Raw genomic sequence first — 13625 nt, forward strand, 5'->3', positions numbered from 1 at the left:
GGACCCGTTTCTAGACATGAGCCTGGTCTCTCACTGCACTTCAGACTCACCTCCTTTTTCACACCCTAGATGCTTATATGATTTGAAAGGAATTTATTCCCAGCATCTCTAGAGATCTTATTCAATATCTATTTCTATTTCAAAGGTATACTTCATACCGAAAGAACACTTAACCCGACACACATTAATGAGATTTTAAATGCTTTTAAAAATAGATGGCAGGTCCTTCACATATGAGAACTTTCCACCAGTACCATTAAATGTCTGTTTTAAACCAGCAGACCCTGAATACTTGTTTGAGCACAATAGGCAAGATTGTTTTTTACTCCAAAGCATTATTAGCACTATTTTGAAAACACCACTTACTAATATGAATATTTTTTATTTATGTTCATGTCTGAGGAGCGTATTTACGAAGCAATTACTGCTCTGTTAAATTCATGCCTTTTTTTCTATAAAGAAAAAAAGTTGATTTATAAATAACTGTTTCCAGGATTCACTTTAGTAGTTTCTTGCTAGTTATGTAAAACTAGTAGTTTGATTTTTGCTTCACAAACAGCAGGGTGAGAAATTCTTTATGAATATGACCCTGGGGTATTTTTCTTAAATAAAAGCAGCATGGGCTTGCAAAATTACCTGGCTGTCAAAAAATGCATCTAAGTGTGTGTCAATGGCCTGAGCGTGGGAATAATGATAGACATATCTCTTCACATTCATACAAGTACCACAAGGGGAAAGAAATGCAAATACTGAGGACAAGGGTAGCTGAGATGCCAGAATACAGTAACCTGACTGGTTTATGTATGGTTGCCTCAACCAAGTGATGACAGTCAAGGCATTGCTGTCAGTAGTGTGTCTAATATGCATTTGTGTTTTTAATCCATCCTTGAACCTAAATCCAATGCATGTGGGTACCTAACCTTACCTGAAGTAACATTAATCTGGGACTAAACAGAACCACCCTGAACTTTAATCCTCATGCCTAAACTTCAACCCAAGTGTTGATGCTGATATGATACCTTAACTATGTTTGTATTGCTTTAAATAACAAGGTGGTGTTTGTATTGACATACAGTTCTAGTGTGCACATTGTGTATGTACCAAGGTTGGACTGCTATGTTGTTGCATCAAAGTATTAGATCCAGTTCACTTACAAAGAATGACACTGAGCATTAAGCAGTACATGTGACAATGCTTTTAAAATATGGGAAAGAGCATTCATCTTAGTAAATGTTAAGTAAAGACAGCTGTCTCAGGTAATAACATTGATAAGAATATTGAAAATGTGTGGTTTAGATGCCATCCAGTCACTGTGTGCACAATTGTACTGTGTCATTTTTTTACTCTATAGAATCATACAAACTGTTTTAAAATTTCTAAAAATGCCATTTGTACCGAAGGGGAATATAGTTATTTTCTCCAAATGTAGCATGCTGTATGTTTTTTTCCCTGGCCTGATGATTATTGAATGACACCTCAAAATGAAATGTTAGTGTGATGAAGAATATGGTACCCTGTAAATTGATAGGCATACCTGTGTGTTTCCAACCTGAGACTAGATTGGGACACCCATGGCAGCAGTGCAGTGGTTCCTGACATGAAAGGGATGGGTGGCACTAATGCCTGGGATTTTACTGACTAGACAAGACATGAACGGCAAAGCTACCCTGGGGGAGCAAAAATTATATTTTCCACTTGTCTGACCCTATCACTTTATTTACAATGTGATTTTTTCTAAAAAGGTTGCAACTTGAGTGCAAAATATTTTCATTATAGTACTGGACCAAAGAACCTTGGATCCGAAATTAAACTTCTTCCAATCCACATTGCTGCCGGTGTGTGCACTGCAGGCATTGCCAGCAGGGACCCACTCTGCCGGTGTGCAGGCATTTCCAGCAGGGACTCACTCTGCCGGTGTGCAGGCATTTCCAGCAGGGACCCACTCTGCTGAGGTACAGGCATTTCCAGCAGGGACCCACTCTGCCGGTGTGCAGGCATTTCCAGCAGGGACCCACTCTGCTGAGGTACAGGCATTTCCAGCAGGGACCCACTCTGCCAGTGTGCAGGCATTTCCAGCAGGGTGGATCAGGGAAGATGGTACAGACACTGGTCCCACTTCATGGTCCATCATTTTGACCTCCTCTGTTCCTCATAAGCAATAATGGTTTACAGTGGGTAGAATGTCTTTATTGCCTGAGATTTGAAAAAATAAATAAACCGGAGCAGTTCCTTTCTTTCTCAGGACAAACGTTTAGTTCATTAGACTAACATTTTAACAGACACGTTTACAAACAGTAAAACAAACTAACAACAATTACGTACAACTATGACACTTCACTGTGCAGCCGGAGGCACGCGTCCCGTTTATGAGGTGACTATCTGGTTGCCATTCACGCACCGGGCACGCAGCTGGTGAGTCACCGTTATCCTCAAAGCAGAGGGCGGGCTCGGGTAAACAACTGACTTCACCGAGTGTGATAACTTGTGACCAGCCCGTTCGCTTGATCCCACATCACATGGCGGGGGGAAGGAAACCCCCACCCCTAACTCACATTGTGATCGACGCGGAAACGTCAGTTTTCTCCCCCCTTCACGTGACGAAGGTGAAGGCATCCCACTGTGATTATCCCGGAAACGCCGCGCGGGTTGCGTGAGGCTCCGTCCGGCTCTGCGGACTGAAGGAGAGAAAGGTAACGCTATGGCTCCGCTCTTCATTCTCTGCTGAAAACTGAACCCCGTGGAAAGCTCGCTGCTAATCCGTCTCCATCAGCACTTTAAACATGGAGATCGAGCTCGCCGGCTCGCACGGGGGGCAAACGCACTGTCTGTAAGAGATTCCCAGCGCTGTATTGTTATATTTGATTTCTTCTATTTTGTATGTTTCTAGGGATTTAAAAATCACACACACACACACTACTCTCCACCATCACCCACCCAGGGATAGGACACCCTCTCCCCTGGATTTGAGTAGAGAAGGAACTATAACACACAAAAAGTGCATTTAAAGAAACTGAAGAAAAGCGGTCCTTTCTGTGCGAGCCCTCCGCGCTCTCTCTTTTTTTTTTTTTTTTTTTGGTAAGGAACTCCTGTTTTAATGACTTAATTAATTTTACATGAACGGTGTGACATTACGTTTTTGGCGATTTTGTGTTTTGTATTCCTGGTTAATATTTATTTGATTGCATGTTATATTGAGCTAGATGTAAACTCTGCTCTGTTTGTAAGCCAGTGTGCGTGTCTTTCACCCTTCACTGTGAGGTGTTTCTGCGATCGGTTAAAATAAGTATTTTTTGCCTTTTGGAATACACCCCTGGTCCTGCGTTTTAACTCGCGTTGTGTTTCCCATTGAGGAAATAAGAAGTGACAGGCGCAGGTATTTGTTATCGTGGCCGGTATATTATAATTGTTATGTATTTTGGATAATGCTGTGTAATGAAGCAGTTTCTTGTGTCAGCGTGTGACTCGTATCATTGTAACGCAAGCTGGTTTCGGTGTCACAGCGAGTGAGGAGAGAGATCATAGTTTAGTAGGCCCCACGATGTTTAAAAAAACAAAAAACAAAAACAAAATACTTAGGGTTAGGTCGTAGCAACTTTACGGAGCCAAGGGAAAATATTTACGTTTAAAAAAAAAAAGGATTGTTTCGGCTGCGTTGTGGTGATTTAACTGTTATTTTAAACACATGATCGGTGTCAAAGCCAGGTTGAAACAGATGGATGGTGCTAGGCCCCTTAGGATCAGGCCCTCTTTGTTGAGGATTGCAGACAGTGCTGCTTGTTGCAGTTTATTTCTGTTTACTTGTGGCTTAATGTACAGGTTGCTGTGTGAGTAAATGCGCTACGCGAGACTGCTTTATCAGGTGTTTAAGTTCAATATTAAGTTAACCCTTTTATTTAAGAAAGGAAAACATGTTGAATTCGGTTCAGAAACTATGGCGCTGGCAGGGTCAATGCGTAATACTAAAGTCAGCAAGGACCGAGTTTCCATATGCAAGTTTTTATTTTAATTTTATTATTTTAAACAGTAAACGTTTTTTTGTCAGCTATTTAAGTTTTGACATGTATATTTCAAACACATGACGTGGGAATGTAATTAATATGCTTCGGCTGTATGAAAATGCCGTTAAAACGGAGTAATCCGAGTCTGTCATTAGTGAACAGCCCGTTGTTTGTCATTGTTTTGCTTTGGTCGACAGACACACTGCTAAATCCACTGACAGCGTGTGTGGGGAATTATAAACTGTCAAAAACAAGCTAGTGTTGTACACCTATGTTAAGTAAAAGTACGTTTTTAAAATACTGTTTACAAAAAGTTCTGGCTTGTGTTTTTTGGTTTTGAGTCCTTATATATGTATATAAATGTGTGTGTTTCAACAATTTGGGATTGTTATTGCGGGTTAATTTCCAACACTGTTAATAGTTTGACACGGTTAAACTGTTGACTGTGAATTACGAGAATGATTTGTCACAGTTGCGAAAAGGGTGAACGGTTACTCCTAATAAACCTCTAGTCATCGTAATCATGACTCGTCGTCACTTCCCCCTGCTGTAATGACACGTTGTATAAAAAGTAAACGACTTGCTTTCATAAGTGGAGCTTCGTTGTATAGGTGAAGTTTTAGAAATGAATTAAAAAAATAAATAGAAATTCTTCACGCCTTGGTTTTGTTAAGTACCCGGGAGTGACGTGTGCGTAGAACCCCTTTTACAGTATTATTATTATTATTATTATTATTATTATTATTATTACCCTCCTTGGTAATGGGACCGAATGTGACTATTGTTAAGCAGAAACTCCATAATGTTAACTTGCCATCAAGTGTTTAAAAATAGCACATGTTGTAAAATAAAATACACCGTTGCTGGGAAATACATTATATATCCACAAAATTAAAAAATAAAACAAAGCATATTGTAGATACTGCAGAATCTACCGGCTAGCAGTTAACCCGTGTTGGCATACTTAAGTAATTCTTTAAGGCACTTTTCTACCTAACGCAGTCCTGTTGTAGAACAACACGTTGTATGTTACTGGTACGTAGGAGGCCTCAACTAGCGCAAGGAGACGAGAAATTTCGAAGATTTAAATAAAAAATAAAAACCCTGGCAAATCCGTGCTGCACAGTCGCCATAACGTGGTTTAGGTTTGACTGGTGGCGGTTGTTTTAATGTGTTAGGACTAATGGTGGCTTGAATGACACGCGTGTGTGTGTGAGAGAGAGAGAGCTGGGGACAGAAGCCGGGTGCGCACAAGTGGAGCAGGAACCACGTGGTGTTCCTGGAGCGCTGGGATCTGAAGCTAGCGTGGCGCAGATTGCTCAATACTGCTCGCTGCTTAGATCTCCTTGCATGTCAGTGCTCAATACTGTGAGCAGGCCCTAGATCTCTGCATCTCGGTGTATCACACTGTAATACAAAAACGACCTAGACCAGTAAGATGTATCAGTTTACTGGAATCATCCTCCTTTCCTTTGTGCAAAATAAGCAGAAGGGGCAGATATGGTTCTTTTATTGAGACAAGATCACGCGGTTTAGCACACCGGTATTGTATTTGTTGGTGTGGTGGGAGGTGCAGCCTTGCATTTTGATTAGTTTAGTTTGCTGTAATTTTAAAGCAGTTCTGGCTTGGGTATTTCTTAGTACTTTTAATAGGACTCATTCTGTGAATCTGTTCCTGTCTACAAAGCTGCTGCCTCCCCTGTCACCTGGATTACAGTCTCATCCCAGGCACTGCTGGAAGTAGGGATTGTAGGTTTGCAGGTATATAAACCCTGAATACTAAATGTGTTGGAGACCTTCACCTCTAACCTGAAGATGGGATAGCGATCTTGGATGAAGAACATTTACACAGTTTTATTTGATTACACGACGTCCATTGCAGATGTTGCCCAGTGCATAACCGTTTAACTGCAATATTGTTTTAGACACTGTCCATGTCAATGTGGGGTGTTTTTCACACATTCATTATACTTCATTTATATGTGCCTTCCGCATTACAGTGTGCTCCCTGAGTTACTTGTCTGCCCCTCCTCCTCTTTCAGCTGTGTGTGTTTGTGTCCCATACCTTGGGATGAGTTACTGACAAGAGAGACCAGATGGAGCCTTTACATGTGTATATAGAGGACTCTGAAATGCACATCCATCAACTCCTCATCCTTGAAGCGTTGTGGTGTTGAGTAGATTGTATGCAAGGCTGTTTAATGTTTTAGGTCTCCAACTGAATGATCTGGAGCCCCTGCATCCACACCCTTTGTCAGCAGTACAGATGGAGCAAACAACAGTGGCACCCATTCAGTAAGAGGCTTGGAACTGATGAAGCATTTCTGGAGGTGATCTGGGGTGTCTGGGGAGTCCAGGACCCTCCTCTTGGGTACCTGACTGGATTTGGTTGTCTTTGTGCAGGAGAGCAGAGGATTGTGGAGACCAAGCATTCCTGTGTAGAGGCAGTGGATAAACTCCTAGCTCGTCAACCTGTTGGGAATATTGGGATACTGCCATGTTTGATAGTACAGAGCCTCTGGGATGGGAATAAGTCTCCCATTGCAAAGCACTTTGAGTCATTCCTGGTTTTACTGTGAGTTTAGTAACACAGCCATGCTTGTTACCTATACACAGTGCCTAATGAAGCTGGCAGGAATGGATCAAACTGCTTTGCAATAGGAGGCTTATTCCCATCCTGTCTGGATGTGGAGCAGCCAGCTAAGCTTATAGTGTGTTCTCCCAGTTGTTAAAACAACTCGACTCTTCAGTGCCTAAAAGCAGTAACTAAACTGCCTGAAGAATGTAGTAGTATTGGAATGAGATGTGAACAGATGTGATGGACTGTTTAAACATGACAGCTGTCAGTGTTTAGTTACCTTGTTTACTGTTGTGCATACACTTAGTTTGTACCTGATGATAATTAAGTGTTGGTGTTTGCACATTCATACTCTAATTGGATCACTTGTGTGTGACCTAGGCCTTCACGAGTATAGCTGATAGAAGGTATAACATAATTGAACAGAATGCTTTCCTAACAGTCTTGGATTTCAGATGCTTAAGACGTTCAGTAAATGGCAAGTTCCCAGTGTTTCAGTCTGCATAATCTGTCATGTTTTGGAATGACAGTGTAACTAACCTAGCTGTAGTATGGAGTCGTATTAAGTAGTCTTCCAGATTTAGTGCAGAGTCCTGTGAGATTGCAGGCTCTTGTGCAGTTTTCACATGAGTGATTTGAGCCTTTCAGAGCAGAAAGTGAATATTGACAGTGTTGCTTTGATAATCCGGCATTGTGAAGGTGTAGCACCTGCATGCGGTCTCCTGGGAACATGCGGTTGGCCTAAAATTCAGGCGTTGGTCGGGTTGGGCAGTTCCTGGCAAACTGCTTGTAAAACGTCAGACGACTGCAGATTTCAGAAAAACATATCGGTGCTGAAGAGGGCATTCACCTGGTGGTGTACTTAATGGTCTATTGTGTGACTGGATAATAAGGGTTATAATCTGCTCTGTCCAGCAGCCTGACAATCTTACCCTTAATGTGTGTGCAGCACCAGCACCACTGCCCAAATCTCCCCACTCCAAAAGTACAGTGCAGCGCTTTGAAACCAGTTCTGGGTCTATGAAAACTCAACGTCCGGAGAGCTGTCTGTGTGCAAGCGCGTGTCTGTGCGTGCTCTGAAAGGGTCTGTTCTCTCTGATGCTTGTGGGTGTGGTTTCTGCTGTTGCCTCTGCAGTGCAGCAGCCTGCGATCTGATATCCGTGCCTTCCTTCCACGTGTGCACCCTTCTCTCAGCCAGCCAGCTAGGCAGGGAGGAGGGAGGGAGGGACTGCTCCTCCAGCCCCTCACTTGCTTACTATACTACAATAGGGCCTGGCCATGTTTGGGCAATGCTCCGAGCCTGAAAGGGCAAACAGGTCTCCACTGGCATTTTCCAGGGCAGGGTCCATTCACATATAGTGAATACTCTTCAACAGCTGCAGCGTGGCGGGCTTTACAGCTGAGCATGCATCAGGTTCTAGAGTAATTGGTGGAGTAAGTATTTTTATTTTTTATTTGAATTCTTTCTTGTCCCTCGTGTGTGTGTGTGCGTGTGTGGTGCTACATATGAATGTTTTAAATAAGTAAAACCAGGGCTGGAACTGAAATGAATATTAGGAAGAGTGTAATGCTGGGAGTGGATCAACAGTCATAGCCTAGTCTCAGAAATCTTGAAAGCAGAAATTCGGCTTCTGTGTGTTTTTTTGGGGGGGAGATTCACTCATACAGTGCTGCTGTCAGCTGCACCTGATGCTTTAGTACTTCATTTCTGGCTGTGTTATGTATAGTAATGTGCTGTGTTCAGTTTTGTGTTTCAAAGTGTAACTGCTGCTCTGTCCTGGCTTTTTTTGGTGGTGCAACGCCTCTGTCAAGTTTAACTGTTTAATTACAGTAGCTTAGTGAAGCCAGTTAGTCCGTGTTGCCCTGTGACTGGGAGTGGTCAAATGGGACGGAGTTCATTCTCGCCCTGCCTGTAGGTGTGAGAAGCTGGGCTGCAGTGCAGAAGGCTGGGCTCGTCACGTCCAGGCTGCAGTGCCAATGAGGTGGCACTTGGATGCTGAGGAGTGACTCTGGGACAGCCAGTGCTGGCCGTTGTTGGGCATGTTGGGTAGAGATTGATCTTCAATAGGAAACTGTAGCGATGGCTCCAGTTCAGTGCAAGATCCTGGAATGGGGCACCTGGTATTCTGGGGGGCTGATTCTGTGCTGAGGAAACGCGACTGTACCCTGAATTGGCAAGAGAAACGAAGGTTAATGTGGAGCTCTGTTCTAGGACAGAGCGAGTGTGAATGGTGAGGGGTGTTACTGTCTCGTCAGTGCCTGTTAATCTCTTCAGTCTACTTGTGTCATTCTTTGTGAAGCATCTCCCATCCCATTGCATCTCAGAGCAGGATTGTGCAGATATTAGTTATGTAACCCAGGGCACTGGTTTTGAAGGACAGACAGCAGGCTTGAGTTTTTTCTGCCTCCTGCTTTGCTTGTGGGCGGGTGGCCCTTCTGTGCTGGAACGATGAAGAGTTTTCATTGAGCTCTGACTGCGTCATCTTGTAGACTGTAGTTCACAGAGCCTGTGGTGTGACAGCTTTCTGTGCCAGTGCCTTGGTCCCGCTGCTTCCTCACATCATTTTCTTATACCCGGCTGCCTTTATTCACCAACTGTTAAGAGAAATGCACATTAATTGTGTCATTACCCCCCCCCACCCACCCCAACTGTGTGTGTTTTGGCTGTTTTTTCAGTCTTTGTGTGTGTGTGTGTGTGGCAGCAGTGTACTAAGGATCCTGACGGGTTAAATAAATAGAATAAAAATCTTGGGTTGTGGAACCAATATTTAAACTGACTTGCTTTTAATTGTCTGGGATTGTTTACTGCCTTTGAATATTTAGACTTGGCTTTCCTTGCCATTTCAGTTGAGGCAATCATACAATTCTACATGTGTTGCTATGAGGGTTAATGGCTGTATTTGTGTCTGGTGATAGATTGACAATGAAGAGCAATATCCTTGCTGTATGAAAGTGTAGATGCAGCCTGTGCTCCCATCAGCCAGTATACCTTCTAAAAGGAGCTAGCCTCATTGTGTCTTCCAGTTTCCTTAAATGTGTAACAATTAGTCCAGATGGACAGTGGCGTGACAGTGCTGCATCCTAACTTGCTCTGGTATAGACCAGAGAGCTGTGCATGCCTGGATCTGCCTTGTATGCATCTTCTATTGAGGGCTTGCTGATTTGCCTGAGTTTGTAAAATTGCCTTTGTCATGTCTTTGGTCATGCAAGTGTGTATTGATAGGGATCAGGAGAGGGAGACATACCTGACAGCTGATGGGGGAGAGTTTGCATCTTAATTCACAGAGCCCCCCACCCTCTCAATTCAGTTGTAATCCATTCTTGAATGGGTTGTGTGTGGATCAGGGTTAAATGGCATGCAGCCTCCCACCTCCCCCCGTGTGTGCGCGCGCCCACCCCAATCAGTCAGCAATTACACTGAGGCTTTGAGCTCCTGAACCAGCACAGGCACCGACTGCACAAGCAGCAGGAGAGTGGGTTGGTTAAAGGGACAGCAGCCATTTTCCTACAAGCACGTTTTCATTGAGCACAGCGCGTCCTTTCTGTGATAATGCATCAAATGAGACTCCACTTTCCAAACCATCATCCCTCCCAACCATTTAAACAGCAGTGCTCATAAGCTTCAGACCCAGAAACTTTTCACACTGAGGCTGAAGTATGTCCATTGTCGTGTCTATTGAGCCACAAGCCCACTGAGGGTCAGTGACCCATCTGTCATTGATCATTTTGGCCTGTGCCCTGCAGGAGTTCTGTATTGACACAGGGAAGGGGGTGGAGGCCCTCTGGAATTCTTCTGCTGGGCTGATCAGCTGGCAGATCAGCTGATGACCCTGACTGTTTGTTTACTGTTCCAGCTGGCTGGACACACCCCCTGCCCTGGCTGATCAAGCCATATGAACCAGCAGCAAGGCCACTGCAGCCCCAGCAGGGAGGTAAATAGCTTGGACTTAAAGGTGTGCCATGTGGTGAAAGGTTTGAGTTCTCTTAAATGTTTTAACTGTTACCAAATGCAGGTGTTGGCCTCAGTGTTTGTATAATAGTAAGTGTGTGGTCTAAGTCAATCCATTTCATATAGAATATTTCTTCACAATTTTTTTTCCATTTCCAGTTAAGAGCTTAAAATAAAACAGAAATGAATGTCCCGTATTCCCTGTGACACACACTCCCAGCCAACTCCTAACTGCTGTTAAACTGGGCCTAATGTTTCTGCAAGCCATGATGCTCTGTGCCTTTCTGCCGCTGTAGTAACCAGCTGGTGCAGTTTGATTCAGTCCTCTAGGTGGATGTCTAAATGTCACTTATGAACTAAGCCTGTGGAGTCACTTCCACAGTCTGCAGTGCTGTATCGTATCAGTCTGTGTGCCAGTACTTTTAAGGCTGTACCCATTTCCCTTCAGAAAACTGTTTCTGGATCTCCATAGTTCTGTACTAGATTTTTTTGAAAAATTCAGTAGCACTGTTAAATCCTGGCCTGTGAAACCAAAGTGCTAAATGTCATGTGAGGATATTTACTCTTGATAGCTAGTCATTTTATTAGATGCAAATATGGAGGTGCAGCGATCTGTGTCTCTGTGGCAAGTGTAAGTCAGGATGTGACTAAGCAGCATTGGAACACTGTGTGTGAGACCCCAGAACACCTGCTGCAGGACTGGGGTATATTTCATTCAGGGGCAAGGGCTTTGCTGTGTGAGGACTGGGGGGAGACTTCATTCAGGGGCGAGGGCTTCGCTGTGTGAGACCTCAGATCACCTGCTGCAAGACTGGGGAAGATTTCATTCAGCGGTGAGGGCTTCACTGACTCTGCCTGGGAAGAAGCCTTTCGTACTGCCTGGTTCCGTGAAGTCTTGTTGCAGAATAATCTGACGGTTGCATAATTACTGTTCTCTCATTGAATATCAAATATACGGAGAGCTGCCTAATCTTATAAAACCCTCCTGTTGGTCTCTGTCGTGTGTTACCTAAGAAAATTGTAATCTCTCCCCATCTCTACTAGACCATGTGCTGTCTATCTGCTCCCTGTTGTGCATCCTTCATGAAGTGGTTACTGATCGATTTATTTTTTTTTCTTTCTTTGTACGTTTGCTATCCTATGGCTTCCTGCGAGAAGAAACCAGAACTTGACCCTTTTATCTCACCGCTTGGTGCTTCCTTTAGTACGTGCGTTTGTTTTCCATGTTTGAAGCAGACCACAGGGACCAACATGGATCTATCTGATGTGGATTCTTTGTAATGGGGATTGACATAGTAAGATGGGTATAGTTTTCTCTGCAAGAGGCCAGGCTTTGTGCTCTTATCAGGGTTTAAGCATATGGGGGGGTGCCCACCTACCCCACCCTCATTGACTGGCCAGGCTCCTCCCTGCCACACATACTGAAGGAGCCAGTTGAGCAGCTGCTTAATCATGGTGAGTGGTGGGCACCATTTGACTGCACAGTGGCTGGATGGAGGTTGGGAATGAATGAGCCTCAGATACTGGGGGTGTAGTGCTTCAGTAAAATATGTACTGGATACCTTGTGTACAAGACAGTGTAAGAGAAGTGCTATGGTAAAATATGTTTGAAACATACAAAATATATGATAACACTAAATTAATTTTTGAAAACTGAGCACTGTCCTCCCCCCTCCCCTCCATCTCGTGTTAACCAGAGGCAGATATCTTCATTTGCCATCTCGACAGCAAAGCGCTGTATAGCGTAAGCTGTATTGAAAGAAATGTCTCAAAACCCCACGCTGGGGCAGTGATTTCACTTGAGCTGGCTGCTGCCTTTTATTTTTCTTGTTGAAAGCTTAAGAATGGCAGCTGTTGCAGGTAGCACTCTGGGTACAATTACTTCCCTGCTTAACAATGCCAGAAACTTTGACAGAAAGGTATACAGTATGTATATGTAAGATTTAATAAATGAAATGAGAGGTTTTGACTTCATGGATATTGAAAGACTTCTAGTCTAAGTGTTTGTCATTGAGTTTATTTAGTTCCTTGTACTTTGTGTGTTTGTTTGGGCCAGAGGGTGTTTTTGCGGTTTCTTTCTTTTTAGGGCTGTGGTTGTTAAATCTGTATGTGTGTTTTAAAACTGCCTTAAGACTGAACATGCTGTAATATTACCCAGTGGAGTTTATTGACTGAACTAAGTCTTTGCTTGTTGCTATTTGTGTAGTTCACTGTCTGCTGTTGGGGTAGAAATATGGTTTTGTAAGAGACCCTAGCTGGGTGAGCCAGATTATAAAAATCCCATGCATGTCCAATCACAGTCCTGGAGAGTCATTCCATGCCGGGTTTAACAGGTAAATGAGACCAACTAACCTGGGACCTGTATGGAAGTTTATTTAATTGGTTCAGTTAAACAGTTTAGATAGAACAGTGTTGGTAGAAAGACCAGGAGTGGAAGGAGCAGCTTTGTGGAGGCTGACAGTATGTTTCCTGGCTTTGTGTCTTTCAGGGTAAAGAGAGAAGAGCCCCCGCTGGCTGAACGCCTGCCCTCGCCACCCCCCGTGTGGGAGTTACAGCAGCACTCACAACAGTATGGAAGCTTTGCTTTGTCTTTGCTGTGTTGCTTTTCTGCAGAGGGTGTTTGTATTGTTTGCTCATCCGTAGACCCTGCCCCCCCAGGCTTTGGCCTATTAGATTGTACCCAGAAGCAGCAACAGTGTCTTGGTGTTTAGACTAGTTGTAGAACAGAGCCATTCTGTCCATAACTAATGAAGTACGAAAGGGTTCCACAGCTGCTGCTGCAAGGTAGGAACAGTAGTTTAGAACTTTTTTGGCATTAGAATCTGCCCTGGTCCCCAGACCTACCCTCCTGTCTGTTTCAATAGTCAAAAGCCAGGAGAGCTAGTGCTCTCCATCCAATTCCAGTACACTGTTTTGACTGGGATTGAGCTTGGACTCTGTCCAGACAATGTCTGTGGGCATCGCTTCAGTTCTTGCTCGCAGAAAGGACTGTCGCTGTATCCACAATGGCCAGTTCATTTGGCTGCTTTGTCTGACTTCAGGACTGCGTTGAGGCCTGAAAAGGATTTTTTTTAGCAATGTCCATTATACTGCAACACTA

At 43.8% G+C, this 13625-nt stretch overlaps 1 protein-coding gene across 15 annotated transcripts in view; it reads left to right on the forward strand.

Annotated features, from left to right (window-relative positions):
* Positions 1-2587: 2587 nt before the first annotated feature.
* Positions 2588-13625, forward strand: part of LOC121323423 (eukaryotic translation initiation factor 4 gamma 1-like) — a 43414-nt gene continuing 32376 nt past the window's right edge. For 9 of the 15 annotated variants that reach the window (XM_041264484.1, XM_041264487.1, XM_041264485.1 and 6 more), the window contains exons 1-2: positions 2697-2827; positions 13014-13094. In XM_041264484.1, coding sequence (XP_041120418.1) covers positions 2781-2827; positions 13014-13094 — 128 coding nt within the window. In that variant the 5' untranslated portion in view covers positions 2697-2780. The other 6 variants (XM_041264496.1, XM_041264495.1, XM_041264499.1 and 3 more) reach the window with 6 other exon arrangements.

The sequence above is a fragment of the Polyodon spathula genome, chromosome 11 (genome assembly GCF_017654505.1).
Source record: "Polyodon spathula isolate WHYD16114869_AA chromosome 11, ASM1765450v1, whole genome shotgun sequence".
Classification (NCBI taxonomy): Eukaryota; Metazoa; Chordata; class Actinopteri; order Acipenseriformes; family Polyodontidae; genus Polyodon; species Polyodon spathula.